General features: G+C 43.8%; 1 protein-coding gene across 22 annotated transcripts in view; it reads left to right on the forward strand.

The window, feature by feature from the left end:
• RALGAPA2 (Ral GTPase activating protein catalytic subunit alpha 2) overlaps positions 1 to 19,528 on the forward strand; it is a 279,853-nt gene that overhangs the window by 89,303 nt on the left and 171,022 nt on the right. For 19 of the 22 annotated variants that reach the window (XM_025264159.3, XM_025264145.3, XM_025264151.3 and 16 more), the window contains exons 14-18: positions 657 to 768; positions 2,907 to 3,144; positions 6,523 to 6,693; positions 10,992 to 11,132; positions 19,053 to 19,181. In XM_025264159.3, the coding sequence (XP_025119944.3) occupies positions 657 to 768; positions 2,907 to 3,144; positions 6,523 to 6,693; positions 10,992 to 11,132; positions 19,053 to 19,181 (791 nt within the window). The remainder of the gene's footprint in view (positions 1 to 656; positions 769 to 2,906; positions 3,145 to 6,522; positions 6,694 to 10,991; positions 11,133 to 19,052; positions 19,182 to 19,528) is intronic. The other 3 variants (XM_025264157.3, XM_025264158.3, XM_025264160.3) reach the window with 2 other exon arrangements.

The following is a 19,528-nucleotide window of genomic DNA, read 5'->3' on the forward strand; positions in this document are numbered from 1 at the left end:
AGGCTGGGGTGAGACCTTTGTGGTCCTGTCTGTTGATTTGGGCATAGGAGATGTACTTGTTGAACCATGGTAACATAAAGTAGTTTATTTTTATAAGTATGGTATTCATTCTGTAATTGGCATTTAGATACTTTTGAATTCACTTCAGTTGAGTTCAGTCTCTCAGTCATGTCCAATTCTTTGCGACCCCATGGACTGCAGCACGCCAGGCTTCCCTGTCCATCACCAACTCCTGGAGCCTATTCAGACTCATGTCCATCGTGTTGGTGATGCCATCCAATCATCTCATTCTCTGTCGCCTCCTGCCTTTAACCTTTCCCAGAATCAGGGTCTTTTCCAATGAGTTGGTTCTTTGCATCAAGTGGCCGAAGTATTGGAGTTTCAGCTTCAGCATCAGTCCTTCCAATGAATATTCAGGACTGATATCATTTAGGATGGACTGGTCGGATCTCCTTGCAGTCCAAGGGACTCTCAAGAGTTTTCTCCAACACCATAATTCAAAAGCATCAATTCTTTAGTGCTCAGCGTTTTTTATACTTTTGAATAACATGTGATTATCCATTTTGCTGAATTCTTACAAGAATTTCTTGTACCTATATGTGTAAGTGCTTTGGAGGTGTGATTAATAACATGAGTTTTTTTTTCGGGTGCCCCAGGGAACAGATGTTGCAAATACTACTCAGGATAACAGAAGCTGTCATGCAGAAGCCAAAGGATAAACAAATCAAGGACTTGTTTGCCCAGAGCTTGGCAGGGTTACTGTTTAGGGTAAGTCTTTTTTTTTTTTTTAATTAAAACACTGCAAATGTAAGAAATGAATCAGATTTTTTCAGCAAATCAGTTTTAATCATTGAGAATTTCAAGAGTAAAATTGGACTGCCTTTAAAAAGTTTCTAGAAATTTAACTAGAAAATTTCCTTCTTGAATGTTCTCTTGAGGGTTGTAATCAGTCTTTATGGTTAGTGCTGGGCCTTTAGGCCTTCCCACCTCTCTGCGATCTGATTCCTCTTTTGATTTCCTTAAGGTTACTAGAAGTTAGGAAGACAACAAGTGCTAATGGTCTTGGTCTCAGGCCAGGTAGATTTGAAGAGGTGCAGGATGGACAGAACACAGGTGTGTGGATAGGATGGGAGATGTTAAGATAGGAATGCAGGTGTGAGGGCTGTTGGTGTGCTTAGCAATTGTGTTTAAAGCCTCAGGACTGAGTGAGATCACCTGGGAAGAGGGGATGTGTCAGAGAGAAAGAAGGCCATCTCCCTGATGGTGGAGGTGAAGGATGGTGCCCACAGGACGTGCACGTGGGCCACCAGGGAGCAGATGGAAAGGTCTGGAAGCCAGCAGAGATGTCTGGGCTAAACAGTGAGCAGATGGCCCTGGAGCCACGAGAATGGGGACCAAGACCCAGGTGGAAGGTGGGCTGGCAGAGGGTGGGGTGAGTGTGGAACATGGATGAGTGTGGAAGATAGATGAGTGCAGACAGTTTTTTTAATAAATTTGCTTCAAAAGGGGAAGAAAGAGCTGTAGCTTGAGGGGGCATCAGGGTTCACAGGATTCAAGGGAACTTTGTGAGGTTTTTTTGGTTTGTTTTTGTTTTTGGGATAAGGATTGGATCATGTTTCCATGCTAATGGGTAGGAGCTGGGGAAGTTGGATGGGCAGGGGGTCAAGGTAATGTGGGGTTAACAGAAGTGCAGAGGTTGAGGAGGAGGCTGGGAGCAGGGTGGGGGGCATGCTTGGTAGAGCAGGGCCCCCTCGGTGCCCATCCAGCATCCAGGGGAGGAGCTGAGAAGACTGGGGCCTGGTGGGCAGAGGGTCTGCATGAGTCATCTGCTGCAAGTCAGGCAGGAGCTGGGGCAGGTGGAGGTTTACCTGTGGGAGAGGTCCCTGCAGAGATGGGGGCAAGAATGTCTCAGAAGACAGAACAGGCTCCCCAGGTCCCGCCAGGACCAGCCTCAGATACTAGCATCGTTTCGAATCAGTATCTTTGTTCAAAATGATAACTGATTTCACAGTAGCTTAAGTCTTGATTGCCATTGATCAGATGCATTTTCAGAAATTAAACTCAATACCCCAAAACACTTTTTACTTTAAAATTCGACTTCAGTTCAGTTGAGTCGCTCAGTCGTGTCTGACTCTTTGTGACCCCATGAATCGCAGCATGCCAGGCCTCCCTATCCATCACCAACTCCTGGAGTTTACTCAAACTCATGTCCATCGAGTCGGTGATGCCATCCAGCCATCTCATCTTCTGTCGTCCCCTTGTCCTTCTGCCCCCAATCCCTTCCAGCATCAGAGTCTTTTTCAATGAGTCAACTCTTCGCACGAGGTGGCCAAAGTATTGGAGTTTCAGCTTTAGCATCAGTCCTTCCAATGAATACCCAGGACTGATCTCCTTTAGAATGGACTGATTTTCTCCTTGCACTCCAAGGGACTCTCAAGAGTCTTCTCCAACACCACAGTTCAAAAGCATCAATTCTTTGGTGCTCGGCTTTCTTCACAGTCCAACTCTCACATCCATACATGACCACTGGAAAAACCATAGCCTTGACTAGATGGACCTTTGTTGGCAAAGTAATGTCTGCTTTTTAGTGTGCTGTCTAGGTTGGTCATAACTTTCCTTCCAAGGAGTAAGTGTCTTTTAATTTCATGGCTGCAGTCACCATCTGCAGTGATTTTGGAACCCAAAAAAATAAAGTCAGCCACTGTTTCCACTGTTTCTCCATCTATTTGCCATGAAGTGATGGGACCAGATGCCATGATCTTCATTTTCTGAATGTTGAGCTTTAAGCCAACTTTTTCACTCTCCTCTTTCACTTTCACCATACTAATAGTAATTTTAAGTATTTTGTCAAAAGCACACTTCTTCCAAGTGACAATTGAATTCTTTCATCCATCCATCGTTTTCAGACGCTCATAGTGGCCTGGATCCGAGCAAACCTCTGCGTGTACGTCTCCCGGGAGCTCTGGGACGACTTTCTCGGGGTGCTCTCCTCCCTCACGGACTGGGAGGAGCTTATCCACGAATGGGCCAGCATCATGGACTCCTTGACGGCTGTGCTGGCCAGGACTGTGTACGGAGTTGAGATGACCAATCTACCTCTGGACAAGTTAAGTGAACAGAAGGAAAAGAAACAGCGAGGCAAAGGTATTCCGTCTCTGGCCCCTCTGGTGACCCCGGGTGTCTGAGCTGAGTGTATGCATGCATGCTAAGTCGCTCCAGTCGTGTCCTACTCTTTCCGACCCTATGGACTGTAGCCCGCCAGGCCCCTCTGTCCAAGGGATTCTCCAGGCAAGAATACTGATGTGGGTTGCAATACCCTCCTCCAGGGGATTTTCCTGACCAAGGGATTGAACCCACATCTCCTGCATTGCCAGGCGGGTTCTTTACCACTAGCACCACCTGGGAAGTCCGAGGCTGAATAGGAGCGTATATTAAACTCCAGGCAGTCATTGCATGGAATTGCATCAGCTGAACCAATGGTGTCTTTTTAACAGTGGCATTCAGTCACATATCCTAGCTCTGTGTTCCCTTCCTAAGGATGATGGATGGATGCAGGGGCTGTGGGGGAAGGAGGAGGGAGGAGGAGGACTGAGAGCTGTAGTGATAGCAGTGGAGGCGGGGACACCTTGTCTGCTGTCACCCTCACAGGAGGCTGTGAAATCCATGCCACTCTCCCCACGTCACAGATCAGACACTCAAGAACAGAGTCCATAGTGATCGGCTCGTTTGGGGGGGTCACACAGCTAAGAAGTGGTAAAGCTGGAAATCAAAGTCAGACAAGTCCCGCTCAAGACACCCCAATATTGGTCATCTTTCTGCTACCTTCCTGGGGAAGGTGGAGGATTCTGAGTGCTTCCCATGGAGTTGTTTAGCTTTGTTCTGTTTCAGGGTGAGAACTATAGTGAGACCTGGAGTCAGATCCAGCTGGGAACATCAGTGATGGTGTCTGTTGAGATGACACTTTGGAAGTCCATCCTTGTTATGTTTTTTAAGGCTGTGACACAGTCCTTGGGTTAATTCCCTGTCCTCCAGCTTATTATGTAACCATTTTGAGTCTGCTCATAGAAATACATGTAATGCAGTAGATAAAATATATAAGGATGCTGGGATAGAATTAACAGTGTTGGAGCTGCAGCAGGTGGATAAAATGCAAGGATGCAGGTGAAGAGCCTCGGGGCTGCACGGGGAGGCAGGGAGCGGGCAGATTTGACTCTGATCATCAACAGGGTAGCATCAGAGCATCACTGAGGGCAGAAAGTGTGAATAGCCTACCTGCCTGGCTTTTCCAGGTCCTAGGATCTGAGAGGAGTTTTTCCTCCAAAGACTCCTAAAGGGCACGTTACCTGTCATGGTCAACTGCAACCTCCACAGTGGTCTTAGCATAGGTTGTATCAGTTAGCTTTGTCATGTGACAAAGAACCCCAAAATATAATGGTTTCAAATAGCGCTGTTTATTTAAATTATGATTTTATGGATTGGCAGTCGGGGTTGGCCTCCCTGGGATGGATCTGCTGGCCTCACAGCTGCACCTGCCATCAGCCAGGCTGTGACCTTCTCACAGCTCTGCTGTCGGGCTGGCCAGCTGTCAACTGCAGTAGTGGAGGTGAAGGGGCTGAACACGCTTCCTCACCCCTGCAGGCTTGCTCAAGCTATTCACCTAATGGCTTAGGGGTCCAGGAGCAGCGGGAGGGCAAGCCCATTCTCAAGTGCATTTCAGATCTCTGCTTGGCCAGTGTTTGCTGCCAAAGTATGTAATGTGTTGAAGCTCAGAATCAGTGGGGGAGAGGATGACAGAGGATGTGGGATACAGGAAGTGCGAACCAATTATAATGATTTGTTAGCCGCAGAGACGTGTAATTAACATGACTGGTTCCTAGAATGTCGCCACTGCCGTCTGTGAGTAGCTCCCCAGGGCATCAATTAGTAAGAGCAAGTCAGTGAGAAACCAAAACTAGCTAGTTGAGGTCAGGGGCATTCCAGTGAAACTGTCCAATCCCAGTTTAGGTTTATACTGTCTACTGCAATGACGTCTTTACATACTTTAGGCAGAAGATCCCTTTTTGTTCCTCCCTCGTTGAAGCTATACAGAGCCCCTTCCTTAAAAAAAAAATACAAGAGTGGAGATATGGGATGAAGTCAGGGCAGGGAGCCCAGAGCCTAAGCCCTGGGCCTCTGTAGTGACCTCTGTAGTACCTCTGAGGGTCTCTGTGTAAACCCAGAGTCCAGGAGGGTCAGGATGCTTCCATCCAAGAACTTGGTTTCCTAAGGCTGTGGGTCTCAGCCCAGCAGAGTCTGCCTGATGGGGATGCCTTTCAGGATAGAGGGAGTGGCTGAGACAAAGTAAGGATCTTCTCAAAACTCAGCACATTCCCCAACTCCTCAAATTCTTATAATCCTCCCTCCCTTTGAACCCCCAGAATATTCTCTTCCCTTGCACCGTGTGAACACAGATTCCTAGGCTTGTCAGAGATAAGCTTGTCTTGGGAAGGTAAACAACTTTAAAAAAATGCTATTGATGGACAGATACAGAACAAATTTGGTTATTTAATGACCATGACAAATATTTCTGATTTATTCATGTTGCTTTATTCCAAAAATGGATATAAGTATTTACTGTAGAAATCCTTGCTGTATAAGCAGTAGACTTGAGGAAACAAAGTACGCTCTCAGAAGAATCTCGGTGTGCAAATGAGCCCCAGGTGGCATCCGCCAGCCATGCGCCCAGAACCCTCTAAGTGTCTCTTTCTCTTTTCTTCTGTATCCGTTTTTATCCCTGACCACTCACTTGATATATTTGTCTAGAGCAGTATGAGAGGAGAAAAGAAAAGATGAATCCCAGATCTTCAACATTTTACTGTTTCGGAGATTCACTTAAAAAGGATTTTTGTATTGTTTGTAGCATTTCACTGACTTTGCTCACTTGACTATAATTAGAGTTTATGGGCGTGCATTTCTCTTGGGGATTTGTGGAGAGGTTTGCGTCTGCAGGACAGAGTACTGTTCTAAAATCAGTGATCTCTCATTTTCTGGTTTATAGAAACATTTTTTGGAGTGTCCCAGGAGCAGTAGTTGGAGAAGGAAATGGCAACCCACTCCAGTATTCTTGCCTGAAAAATTCCATGGACAGAGAAGCCTGGTGGGCTATAGTCCACGGGATCGAAAAGAGTCAGACACGCCTGAGCGACTAACACACACAGGGAGCAGTGGTATAGTTCATTTGACATTGTTCTTACATTGAGAAAGATGTATTCATGTTTTTGTACACCGGAATGAGTGCTGTGAAGATAGGAGAATTTTCTTGAGACCACTGAAGGGGCTTGAAAAATACTTTGGCAACAGGAATTTTCAGTTGCCTGATGAATGACTCACCTCCTAAATTGCAGTGTAGGAAGTGGTACCCAGTCTGCTGCAGGAGAACCTGCTGATTATACATCACTCTATGTAGGGGGTTTGCTGAGCGGCACGGGCTAGGGGAGGAATCATGAAGAAACCAGCCCCTGGATTGTGTTTCTCGTCTCATAGGCTGTGTTCCAGATTCTCAGAAAGGAAGCACCGTGGGGAGGTCCTTTTCTCTGAGCTGGCGGAGCCACCCCGATGTGGCCGTGGCCGAGCCCATGAGATTCAGGAGCGCCACCACGTCCGGGGCGCCAGGGGTCGAGAAAGCCAGAAACGTTGTCCGCCAGAAGGCAACCGGTAAGCGCAAGTCCTAGTATTTCTCCATGGAATGGATGTATAGGAATGATAGGATTTTAATGGATTTATAAGGGTTTTTTTTTTTTACAGCTTTAAAATTCCACTCAGAACTTAAAGTACAAGGCCTTTTACTGACTGAGATGTCACTGTATCTTTTCAGCTTTCTGTCTACTTTTCCAAATCGTGGTTTTTACTATTTGTTTCTAAATTCTGCATCGTGATAAAGAACTTGAGATGTGAATATCAAGTGAGATGTTGGTGCAAAAGAGAGAAAATTGGCGTTTTGTTTGAACCTTGAGGAAGATGGATTCTTGGTAATCGCACAGCCGGCTGCGTTGTTGTTCAGCGTTCATCTTAAGAGAGCGTGGAAACTTAGTCCACCAAAGAAAAGGAGATTAAGGCTTTAGTTTTCAGGACTGGAGGAAGAATCTACGTTTTCTGCTTCTTTGGAAAATGGCACCTTACATGTTTGTTTATACATTGACCATACAGTCAGTTAGAATGAATCAGAACTTGAATGGGAACCTCCCGTTAATCACACCATTGCTACACTTTATTCTTAAAAAAGAGAACTCTTTAGTATGAGCTTGTATACAGTATTTAATAAGAACAAGTAAAGCTCCAAGCCCTCCCAGTGACTTTGAGGCTGTAACTTAAGTTTAACACAGATTCCTGTATGGGACTTACGTGGCAGTCCTGTGGTTAAGACGTCACCTTCCAGTGCCAGGGATGCAGGTTCAGTCCATGTCCTAAAGATCCCATGTGCTTCACAGCCAAGAAAAACCAAAATATGAAACAGAAGCAATATTGAAACAAATTCAGTAAAGACTATAAGAATAGTCCACATCAAAAACAAAACCAATGTTAAGACAGATTCATGTAGGTTTGCTTTTCACATCAATAATGCCATGCAATTGAAATTGATATTCAGCATGTTGACTGCAGAGAGAAAGTCACAATTTCCTCTGATCATAAACCAAAGATTCATTGACACTCTGCATAGTTTCCAGTGCTCAGTCAAGGCTTCCATCCTGTTGTTTTTATGAAAATATATTACATGTTAACCCTAACTGCCTCATTGTTTTTCCGATAATATTTGTGGGTCATTATGCCTCATTTACTGCTTCCTTTATCCTCTCCCTGAGGAGAGAGCCAGTTCCCAGAAACAGGCAGCTTTGGGAAGGCTCACTCACCTACTTCCTTTCTCCCATCCAAGTACTAACCAGGCCCAACCCTGCTTAGCTTCCGAGATCAGTTGAGATCGGGCGTGTTCAGGGTGGTATGGCCGTAGACAACCTATTTCCTTTCTCATCGGAGAGTTTCTTCTCTCTCTTCCACCACTGGGTGCTTGAAAGGGATCAGAATAGGAGTTTATGCCATGCTTGAGCCTCCCACACTGCCTGTTGCCCCTCTCAACCCCTGAATTACAGAGGGGACAAAAGTGCTCATTCAAAGCACTTTTTAAAACATGGGTTGCCATTCCCTTCTCCAGGGCATCTTCCTGACCCAGGTGTTGAACCCAGGTCTCCCGCATTGCTGGCAGAAGCTTTACTGTCTGAGCCACCAGGGAAGTCCAAGAATACTAGAGTGGGTAAGCCATCCCCTTCTCCCAGGGATTGAACTGGGGTCTCCTGCCTTGCAGGTAGATTCTTTACCAGCTGAGCTTCCAGGGAAACCCTCTCACATGTTAACATAGACAAATGATTCTATGTTGCACGTTCTATATGCCACTACTTGGCCAAAGCACAGCCGTAGGATCTCTCCTTCGTTTTTCAACAGGTATTCTAGACCAACGATACAATAGAGGTGCTAGTAGGTTTTAGAAAATCCTCTGTGCCTTTCTGGTTGGCAGTATTCTCAATTGCCTGAGAAGCCATGCAAACACAAGTAAAATCAAGTAAAGGTGCTTGTAGAGTGTGTCACTTCAAAACCATAAACCTGACCTTTGTAAGAGTCATTCAATCAAAAACACTTAGAACCCTAACCTTTAACAGATAGTGAAGATGAGAGCTATTGAGTTGGGCAGATCTATTATCTTCATGTATTGGGTTGGCCAAAAAGGTTGTTTGGATTTTCCATAGAATCTTACAGAATAGCACAAATGAACTTTTTCGCCAACCCAATATTTTATACACATGGCAACCCACTCCAGTATTCTTGCCTGGAAAATCCCATGGACAGAGGAACCTGATGGGCTGTTGTAGCCCATAGGGTTGCAAAGAGTCAGACACGACTAAAGTGACTGAACAACAACAATGAATATATGTGTATTTCCTATTTTATATTTTTAAAATTTTAAAATAATATGACTTTTTTTGTTGCCTGTGAAGACAATGATTTTTGAATATTTTACTATATCATACTGTTTTATAAAAGTAATCTATCTAGACTACATATTAAAATTTTTACTCACTTCAATTTTTTTTTTTTACATATCTTTAGTCTTCTGAGATGGAGAAGGCAATGGCACCCCACTCCAGTACTCTTGCCTGGAAAATCCCATGGATGGAGGAGCCTGGTAGGCTGCAGTCCATGGGGTTGCTAAGAGTTGGGCATGACTGAGCGACTTCCCTTTCATTTTTCACTTTCATGCATTGGAGAAGGAAATGACAACCCACTCCAGTGCTGTTGCCTGGAGAGTCCCAGGGACGGGGTAGCCTGGTGGGCTGCCGTCTATGGGGTCACGCAGAGTCGGACACAACTGAAGCGACTTAGCAAAAGTCTTCTGAGAAGGCCCAGAATATTCTCACAGTAGATTTTGTGAGGCCCCCTTTTAATGAAGGAACAGCAGCTCATGACATTAGGTTTTGCACTGTTAGCATGAAGATGTTTATTATGGAAGACCTATTTGAAAGTGTCTTTTTTTCTAATTCCAGTAAGAGAATATTATAAGATTATTCTAATTTGCCCCACAGACTATACTTAGACTGAGAAAATGTCAGTAATAGTGGTGAGAGGGAAATATAAAATCAGCAATTGTGGAGAGAGGAAATGATGATTAATTTAACAGAGAATTAACTCATTTGCACCTTAAAAGGACAGGCAAGGAGAATGTTAGAGAATTAAAAAGTTGACCTCGTTTTCCTGAGTGTGAATGATGCTAAAACCTTACATGTCTAAAGTGAATGGTTAAAGCAGATTTTCACACAAAATAACCTATATTTTATTATTTCTAAAATATCTAGTGATCAATTTTGGGAAAATGCACAATTATTTGATTTATAAAAGGAAAACTTTTTAAATGAAGCATCCCTGACATTGAGACATGGACACATCTTTCAGGAAATTTGGAGTCAAGTTAGTTTGATGTTTACACAGATGTTGTCTTCACCTAAATAGTATCTAACATGTTTATGATTATGCATTGCAGACAGTTCTCTAGAGCTGGGAATTCTGGCAATCAGAGAGTGGGGAAAAGACAGGAAAAGTAAGAAGTTTGTTTGCTTTTTGCAAAAGCGTCACTACCATTTGTAGGTCTATTTCATTAATGTTAAATAAAATCATGTGAAAATAATACAGTAAGTAAACCTTCCTAGTTTTGTTTTAAGGACTAAACTGGTTTTCCTGATGATGGTTTCATATGTATGAGGCCTATTCTCTCCTTATGTCCATTCATTTCCTCAAATGGTTTTGAGTAGCAATATATAGTATATAGAAAAGTTAAGAACATCCTAAAGTTTGTAGTAAGAAATTATGGACTTAATTAGCACAAAGTGTGATTTAAAAGGCTGTGTTTCATGAAGATTTTTACTTTTTTCCCCAAATGTCAGGTCCTTGAGTCTGCAAGTTGACTTTTATGTGTTCTTGAGCTTTTAGGATATTTGATTTACTAAATGATTTGCTTTTAAATGCAGTCATCTCTCAGTAAGCCTGATTATTAATGAAACAGTTTTCATCTTAAGTTAGATTCTTCCCTCCCTCACCATGGTCTTTTTGTTTGCGTCCTTTTAGAAGAGAAAACTGGTTATAACGTCTGCCCAAGTAAACAGACGACCCAAACGCGAATCTGATACACAGCAGAAAAAAAAAAGGAAAGGCTCAACACACAAGGCATTCCAAAATGGAGATCGATCATTTGTGAATGGCCCGTTCTCCTTGCCATCAGCATGACTGAAAGTTGGCTGTATTTAGAGACTTATCATTAAATCCTGTGTGTTGTGCCAACTTCCTTTAAAGTCTGAAGTGACCTCCTTTGAATATTTAAAGCGAGCCCAGAAAAATAATAATAATAAGGAAAAGGAAGAAGTGAAAGATCTTGATGTTCTTCTGACACTCTGTTGCTTTGTCTCTCCTGGAAGCTAAGCGAAGCCAGTCTATCAGCAACTGTGCCCACCTCTCTGAGGCTTTGCCCGCCACTAAAAGCGTCCCACTCCTCCTCCACACCGTGAGCGCTCTCTTCCCCGGTCTCTCTTACTCTTCTTGCTCCCACAGGCTGTCAGGTACTGTAATACTGTCTCTTCTGTCCTGCTGTGTCCCTGGGCTGCTCCCGCTTGCCTGCTCGCCCCTGGGTCTGCCTTCCTTTGTTAATATCCCCGCCTCACGCATGTGTGCCTGGCCATTGCACTTGGTGTTCATTTTCAAAGAATGTCCATTGTTTCTATGTAGTTAGACGCTCAGTAGCAATTAAATAGTCAAGCAGAATCTCTGCATCTGGACTTTGCATTCTGAGCTGAAAACCATACTTTTTTTCTTTTTTTATTAGAATATAATTGCTTTACAATGTTGTGTTAGTTTCTGCTGTACAATGAAGTGAATCGGCTCTGTATATACATATATCCCCTCCCTATTGGACTTCCTCCTGCCCCCCCATCCCACTGCTCTATGTCATCTCAGAGTACTAAGCTGAGTTCCTTATTTTATACAGCAGGTTCCCACTAGCTGTTTTACACACAGTGGTATATATATGTAAATGCTACTCTCTCAATTCATCCCACCTCCCCTTCTCCCCTGTGTCCACATGTCCAGAGAACCATGGTTTTTAAGAGGGGAAAACAGTGATGCCAGCCTTGTGTGCCTTGTATATGGAGCCTATAGAGTGGAAGGGAATCTTCATAAAATTCTACAGTGGTTCTGAGCCTGCCAATGTTAGTGTGTTTGCTGGGCCTCCCTCAGAATGAATGAACTGGAAAAGTTATGCAGGCTAGAGTTCCTTGGAGTGAATAAATCATATTCATGTATAAAATAATGATCAGTTTACACAGATTCATACTGATCATTGAGTATGAAAAATAACAATGAGTAGTAAAAACAATTTGAGTAAAAAAAATAACAATGGTGAAAATTGCTAATTTTCAAAAGAAATGTTATTCCCGGCCTTTAGCCAGTTAAAATTGAGTTTAGCTACATATTGTTTATATAGTTGCCCTTTCTGGTTTATTAAGATGTTGTCACATCAAAAGTAATTATTAGTATGGACACCTCAACAAAAGGATTTATAGTGAATAATTAGGTCTGTGTCTACTTATTTCTCTGTGATCCCAAAATGAATCTTCTTGATGAAGAGGGAAGTGTTTTCATGTCCTTTTGGTCTCAGAAAGATAGTATTATAGATTACTATCTATTTAATATTGGAGATAGCTTAATTGTGGCTTTGAGTGGCAATAAATCATGTCATACTCTGGTTTAGCACAGCAACATACCCTTGATGAATACATAAAATGTCATGTTACTTACTTCTAGAATATGATAGAAGAATAAGAACTGGGTTTCTTAGAAAGCTCTTTTTGTCTAGTAAATATTGAAGGCGGAAAATAATAAGAATGGTACATGAGAAGATGGTCACCAGTCAGTTAAATCACTGATGAACATTTAACTGCTTCACAATTTGGTTTAAAAAAAAAATACTCCAACCTGGAGATGATTAAAAAAGTATTTTAATTAGTTTTGCTTTCTATCTGGCTGATATATGCCCATAAGGTGAAAAGTGTTTCTTTTTCACATCCCGTTTTTTTCCCCACCCCATTTTGTTTAAGTTTTTTAAAATAGTTTGCCCAGAATATGTTCTCACAAGAAATCTCTTCCTGTTAGTAATCTCATTTTGGAGGGTTTTTTTTCTCAATCATTATTATGTGTTAGTTGACTCAGTTCTCAATTCCCATATATATGTACACAGTTCCAACAGAAATTGAATAAGATTTCAAGCAGGGATTCTCAACTGGGGATGATTTGCCCCCCAAGAACATTTAGCAGTGTCTGGGGACTTTTGTGGTCATCAAGCCAGGGTCCTGCTCCCTGTGTCCAGGGAATGGATGCCGCTAACCATCTTACAATGGACAAGGCTGCTGCAGAGAGCCGTCTGACCCAAAATATCAATGGTACTGAGGCTTGAGAGATCTCGATTTAGGGTGGAATGAAGCAGGCTGCGCTTGGTCTATTTTCTGTGCCTTCACCATCCTCCTCCTGGTTTTACGGCGAAAAGGACCTAGCGGTACAGTGACTTTGGGGATGATTTGCTGATGTTTCATCTGCAAACCACAGTTGGCAAGCTCTTCCCTCGTCTGATGCCATGTCTGCTGTACTAGTAAAGTGATCCATGGTCCCGGGTGACTGTTGTATTAAAGGCCTGGGCCCAGAAACGACGTGTGTCAGTCCTCAGTAGGAGATTTTATGTCCCCCGTGGGTTGGCCCACGAGAGGATTAAATGTGTGCTCCATTTTAAACTCTGGTGCTGGCTTATCTTGCTAACCTGTTGCTAAATACAGATGTAGTCGGCTAGGCATACATCCATGTATGCATAATACACAGACACTTTTTTTTATGTTTGGCTGTGCTGGGTCTTCATTGCTGTACTCAGGCTTTCTCTTGCGGCAAGCAGGGGCTACTCTTCACTTGCAGTGTGAGGGCTTCTCATTGGGGTGGCTTCCCTTGTTGTTCCTGTGTTCCCTGCATTGGCAGGCAGATTCCCAACCACTGGACCACCAGGGAAGTCCTACAGACACTTTTAAAGTTGCCCCTCTTTACTATAGATGACAATCGGCTAGCTTTGTATTCTTTTAGGTTAACGTTTCTTGGTTTTGTTTCTTGTCTCACCAACATGTGTTTTAATAATATAACCAGTAGACAATTCCTTACCTTCATCCACTCTGATGTCTTATTCTGATCCCTTTGGGATGCCTTATCTGATCACAGCAGAATTCTGGGACAGTCACGACCACCTGTATTCTGTTAATTCGTATGAATAGCTGCATAAAAGAACACATTGAGAGTGAAACTGGCAGTTTCAGTGACTTCCTTTTTTTTTTTCTCTTCGATGGAAACAGTTCTTTCCAGCTGTTTTGCACTTTTAACTGCTTTTATGTTCAGACATTTATCAATCTGTAGCACAGGCCATGCAGATGGTAGGCTTTATGTGTCTTTGGAGAATATTATAATGGTTGTAATTAGAGGATCATGATCTTCTCTTGTTCTAAAGGAGGCTTAATGGGGCCTGATTGAAAGCCTCACTTTGCTGCCCCTGCATCTGGCTTTCCAGCTTCCAGGTAGCACCGGGTTGTCGGGACGTGCTTATGAACAGGGTCCCCAGCGTCCTTGTGGGACATGTCAAGATGTTGAATTGATTTATGTCTCTTGTGCTTTTTATAGGGTCAAGTTGGTTTGTGCCCAGTGTTTTAAAAGTTAGGAAACTACATGATTAATTTAATTTTGCTTGTGCAACCTCGTATGAGGAGTAAACAGAACCCGAAATTTTGGTAATTGAAGAATGAGTCTCAGTCTGTTTAGTAAGATGGATTAAGGAAGCCTCAAATTAGAGAGTGAATGAAATGTCTTTGAAAAGTAGTCAGACGTTTGGGATAAATTGAAGTTTCTGAAGAGTTTGCACACTTAATTTAATCACACTAACTCTTCTTTCAGTGGGGAAAAATGAAATCAGTCCTTATTTGATCATTTTTTAGTGCTTTGAATGAGCTTTAGAAAGCAGTGATTTATTATTATTATTTTTTTTTTGAAAGCAGTGATTTAGTAATGAGCGTTGCGTAATGTATGCTCTCAAGAAGCTAAAAAGTTGGTGCTTTTAGAGTTTGGGTTACTAGGTTAGCCCTGCTTGAGAGAATGTGCGTAATCTGGTGATTCTGAGATAGAATTCAGTGCTTTGAAGTGATTTGAATGGTGTAATATTCAAAACAGAGACTGCATTAGACCTCCCAGCATTTATAATGTCCTTTTTATGTAACTTAGACTGTCCTATTTCTATTTTGCACATCAGATAATCCTCTACCTTGATATTTGCATATCAGTGTTGTTATTTAGTGACTAAGTCATGTCCAACTCTTTGCGATCCCATGGACTACAGCTCACCAGGCTTCCTTGTCCTTCACCATCTCTCAAAGTTGGCTCAAACTCGTGTCCATTGAGTCAGTGATGCTATTTAACCATCTCATCCTCTCCCGCCCCCTTCTCCTCCTGCCTTCAATCTTTCCCAGCATCAGGGTTTTTCTAATGCGTCAGCTCTTCACATCAGGTGGCCAAAGTATTGGAGTTTCAGCTTTAGTATCAGTCCTTCCAGTGAGTATTCAAGATTGATTTCCTTTAGGATGGACTGGTTTGATATCCTTGCAGTCCAAGGGACTCTTGAGTCATCTCCAACACCACAGTTCAAAAGCATCAATTCTTCTATTGATCATCTAGTCAATAGCCTTGACTAGACGGACCTTTGTTGGCAAAGTAATATCTCTGCTTTTTAATATGCTGTCTAGGTTGGTCATAACTTTCCTTCCAAGGAGTAAGCGTCTTTTAATTTCATGGCTGCAGTCACCATCTGCAGTGATTTTGGAGCCCCCAAAAATAAAGTCTGACACTGTTTCTCCATCTATTTCCCATGAAGTGATGGGACCGGATGCCATGATCTTAGTTTTCGGTATCAATGTTAAATGGTTTTAGTTTGTTAGAAAAGAGCAGTTGCTATATCTGACCCTGGAGAAGAGGGACAGCCTTAACCAAAATAAAAAGCCAGCAGGGGGAGCTCAAGAACTGTTTTAAAAAGAAAGGATAAAAGTACCAAGAAAATGTTTCTGGTAGTCATTTGTTCATCTGTACAGAACAAATATTGAGTATAGACTTAGAACAAAATATGAGAAAAGGCCTGAAAATGTACAGCTCCAAATTGGGAAATTGGGTTTAACTTGCGAGATAAAGAGAATTTGCATGCTTTTTTTCCCCTTCACCCTCTTTCATGTGACAGCCAAGTCCAGGAGTAGCTCAGGGCACCCGCCCCACAGCCTGGCAGTTCCTGTGACCGGGATTCGCCCTCCACCCTCCCCCTCTTCACAGGTCTCCCATCCCACCTGTTTCCGTGGTTTCTGCATGCTTGGACGTCCTCCACCTAAGAAGGCTTGATCAGCCTTTTACAAAAGCAGAGCCTTAAAGCCACATCAGGCCAGCCTGTTGGGAAGGCAGCACAGCTGGTCCTGCAGGCTCTTTATCCGTCTGTTGTCTGAGGACTGGTGGGGACACTCGTGTTTGGAAGCCGTAGTCAAGGCTGGGCTTCATCCCACCAGATGGCGATATTCTGTATCCTGAAAAAGATGCTGCCAGCGTTGGCCCAGTCCTTATTTGTTTCTGCTCAGAGCCCAGAAACCAACATCTACCAGCTCTTGGCATCACGTTTAAGGGAATAAAGCCCACTCTTCCCACTGTCTATAAAGACTGGCAGGTGCCAGTTGTTTCTGATAGAAGCAGGAAGCTCTTGGGCTCCCTCTGCTGACACTGGATTTACAAGTAGGTTCATTAGCAAATAGAAGCCCTTCTCAGAAGGTGTCAGTGTCTTGCATAATTAGAATGAACAAGAAAAGAAAACAGTGGGAAGCACAGCTGGTGGTGTCATCTGGCTTCCTCTGCCTGATACTGAAGAGTCTGGGAGCAGAGCTCTAGGGGGCCTGGTCTGTCTCTGGGATGCTGGATGGAGCATGGTGTTTATGGATGTTCCATGTTTCTTGTAGGGAAGTGAACAGCTCTTGGCTCTTCAGGATCAGAGAAGGGCAGAGACAACGTGGAAAGACGAGGCTGTGGTGGATCTGTCTGCTCTTTCTACCCTGCCTTCCTATGCTTGTTCCCTGAGTCCAGCTTCTTGACAGTATCTGGATTTAGACCGTGGCCCTGCTTCCCTGGTAGCTCAGACGGTAAAGAATCTGCCTGCAGTGCAGGAGACTCGGGTTTAATCCCTGGGTTGGAAAGATTCCCTGAAGAAGAGAATGGCAACCCACTCCAGTTTTCTTGCCTGGAGAATTCCATTGACAGACCATGGGATCGAAAAGTGACTGAGCGACTCACACTTTTACTTTCACACCTGGACTTTGGCTTTGAGGTCTGGTAACTTGTATCCATGTACTTAAAAATAGAGTTTTTGTGTGGATAGTAAAAATAAAGCGACAGCCCTTCAGTGAAATCCTCTATTATATTTAGAATTTTCCTACATACAGCTCTTGGTTGGGGTGAACCAGTCCTTTGGCTTGTGGCTCTGGTTGAAGGTTACACAGAAGAGGACACCTTGGCTGCATTTCAGGGGATGAATCGGGTGACACGTCCAGGGAGGACAGTACAGGCTGAGTTTTGATCACTCCCTTCTTAGAAGGACTGATTGTTGTTGTTCAGTCGCTCAGTCATGTCCAACTCTGTGACCCTATGGACTGCAGCACACCAGGCTTCCCTGTCCTTCACCGTCTCCCAAAGTTTGCTCAGACTCATGTCCATTGAGTCACCATCTCATCCTCTGCTGCCCTCTTCTCCTCCTGCCCTCAATCTTTCCCAGCATCAGGGGCTTTAACAATGAGTCTTCTCTTCACATCAGGTGGAAGTATTGGAGCTTCAGCATCAGTGCTTCCAATGAACAGTCAGGGTTGATTTCCGTTAGGATACTGTTTTGATCTCCTCGCTGTCCAAGAGACTCTGAAGAGTCTTCTCTGACACCACAGTTTAAAAGCATCAATTCTTTGGCGCTCAGCCTTCTTTATGGTCCAACTCACATCTGTCCATGACTACTGGAAAACCATAGATTTGACTAGTTAGACTTTTGTTGGCAAAGTGATGTCTTTGCTGTCTGGGTTTGTCATAGTTTGTCAGAAGGACTGAAACTGTGACTAATGAAAATTTGGAGAAAACATGATCCTAGGGTTATGGATGTAGAGTTCCGAGGCTGCACAAAGGAGGATGAAGTCTGGAGGGGAAGCAGCGGTGTGGTCGCAGGCTGGACCACGTGGCAAGTCCTGCAGGAGGGGAGCCTGGGCAGCATGGTGGGGGGTGGAGGTCAACCCAGGGGTGGGGGGAGCAGCAGGAGGGAGGGAGCAGCAGGATCAGGTGGGCTGGGCCTGCTCGAGACTGAAGAGCACAAGGACTCCTAGTGGGGGTCAAGCCTCTGAGGTGACATCAAGGGGCCCTTGTTCACCGTGAGGAGCGTGAGCTTGAGTGGACAGTGATGGGGGCCTTGGATGTCCACAGCAGGGGTGGTACTGTTAGATCTCAGTTGTAGGGGGGCTTCCTGAGGCCATGGGGAAGAGGGCAGGGAGGAGGCTGATAAGGATAAAGCCGGAGGTCAGGGATTATGTCACCTTGGAGCCTCCATGCTGCAGACAGGAGGTGGGGGTGACCCTTCCAGTGCCTTGCGTTGTCTTGGGAGATTAAAATGAACCATGACATTTAGAAATGAGCTAGGAGGGACTTCTCTTCTCTAGGGGAACATGGTTTATCTTGATCCTAGCTGGGATCACCCAGTGGTCAGTACTCAGCTGTGGTTTTCTATTTTATGATGTATATTTATCGATTCTCTAAAAATACCAGTGGATCGTTTTTGTACCTGAGTGATAAATTCATGCTTGCATTTAGTGATGTCATTAAATAATTGCAGTATTTTACGTTGGACAGTTGTACAGTTATCTGTTAAAAGAAATGATAAAGTTAAAATTCCCGCTTCCTTTCATCTTCCTTCCGAATGTGGTGTGTGTGTGTGAGTGCGTGCGTGTGTGCGTGCGTGTGTGTGTGTATGTGATATTCTGCTCTCTTAAGTGGAAATGCCCTGTCCCTGCATCTCCTGGCTCCCCCTCCCCTGGGCATGCCTGTCCCTAAAGCTCCTATGACTTAGAGTTGTCAACCATTCTGCTTGTGCTTTCTGTTTTTTTGTTTTTTGTTTTTTTTACTTCTTCGCTTTGAATTAAAACACTTTGTAGAACTTAGAAGGCAGATGTACCCTTGAAGTGAAGTAGAACTTCTAACAAGTGTAGAAAACTTTATTGTGAAAGCCGCTAATCCTACTGCACAATTTTTGTGGGGAAAAAGTATCTAAAACGACATTTTGTAGAGTCAGTGAAGTAGTGAATTCTTTTAAAATGTTTTGAAATCCATCCTTGTGTGTTCTTTGTTAATGCCCACAGAAGTGGAAGAATACCTGCAGCCAGAAAACGCACCTGCCACCGAATCTGGGCCCCTGGGGCAGCAGCCAATGGTTCGGAGCGGCAGCAGCCCTGAGGTCACCGAGCCGCTGTGTCCTGAGCCCCCCCCAGGTATCAGCATCTTACGCACGCGAGACCCTAGCTTCTGGCTGGGGAGAGGCTGCGTGTCGTGGGGCTTTCTACTTTAATCCTAGTTCTATTTATTTCAAGGGAATTTACTTTAGAGTTTGATTGCAAGGATGTGATTTCTTGAATCACATAAAATATTTTCACTACTTATTTTTATCTAATTAATCTGAATTGTGTGTGTGTGTGTGTGTGTCCTTTTTTCAAGTGTAGCATGTTTGAGGACTAAAAAGAAATCCAGAGTGGCTGGAGGAGGTGGGAGGAAGAGGATGTTCAACCCAGGCAAGGAACGGCAGCAGGTTAGGGCAGAGGCCAGGAGGAGAGGGTTCATG

Source organism: Bubalus bubalis, chromosome 14, assembly GCF_019923935.1.
Source record: "Bubalus bubalis isolate 160015118507 breed Murrah chromosome 14, NDDB_SH_1, whole genome shotgun sequence".
Taxonomy (NCBI): Eukaryota; Metazoa; Chordata; class Mammalia; order Artiodactyla; family Bovidae; genus Bubalus; species Bubalus bubalis.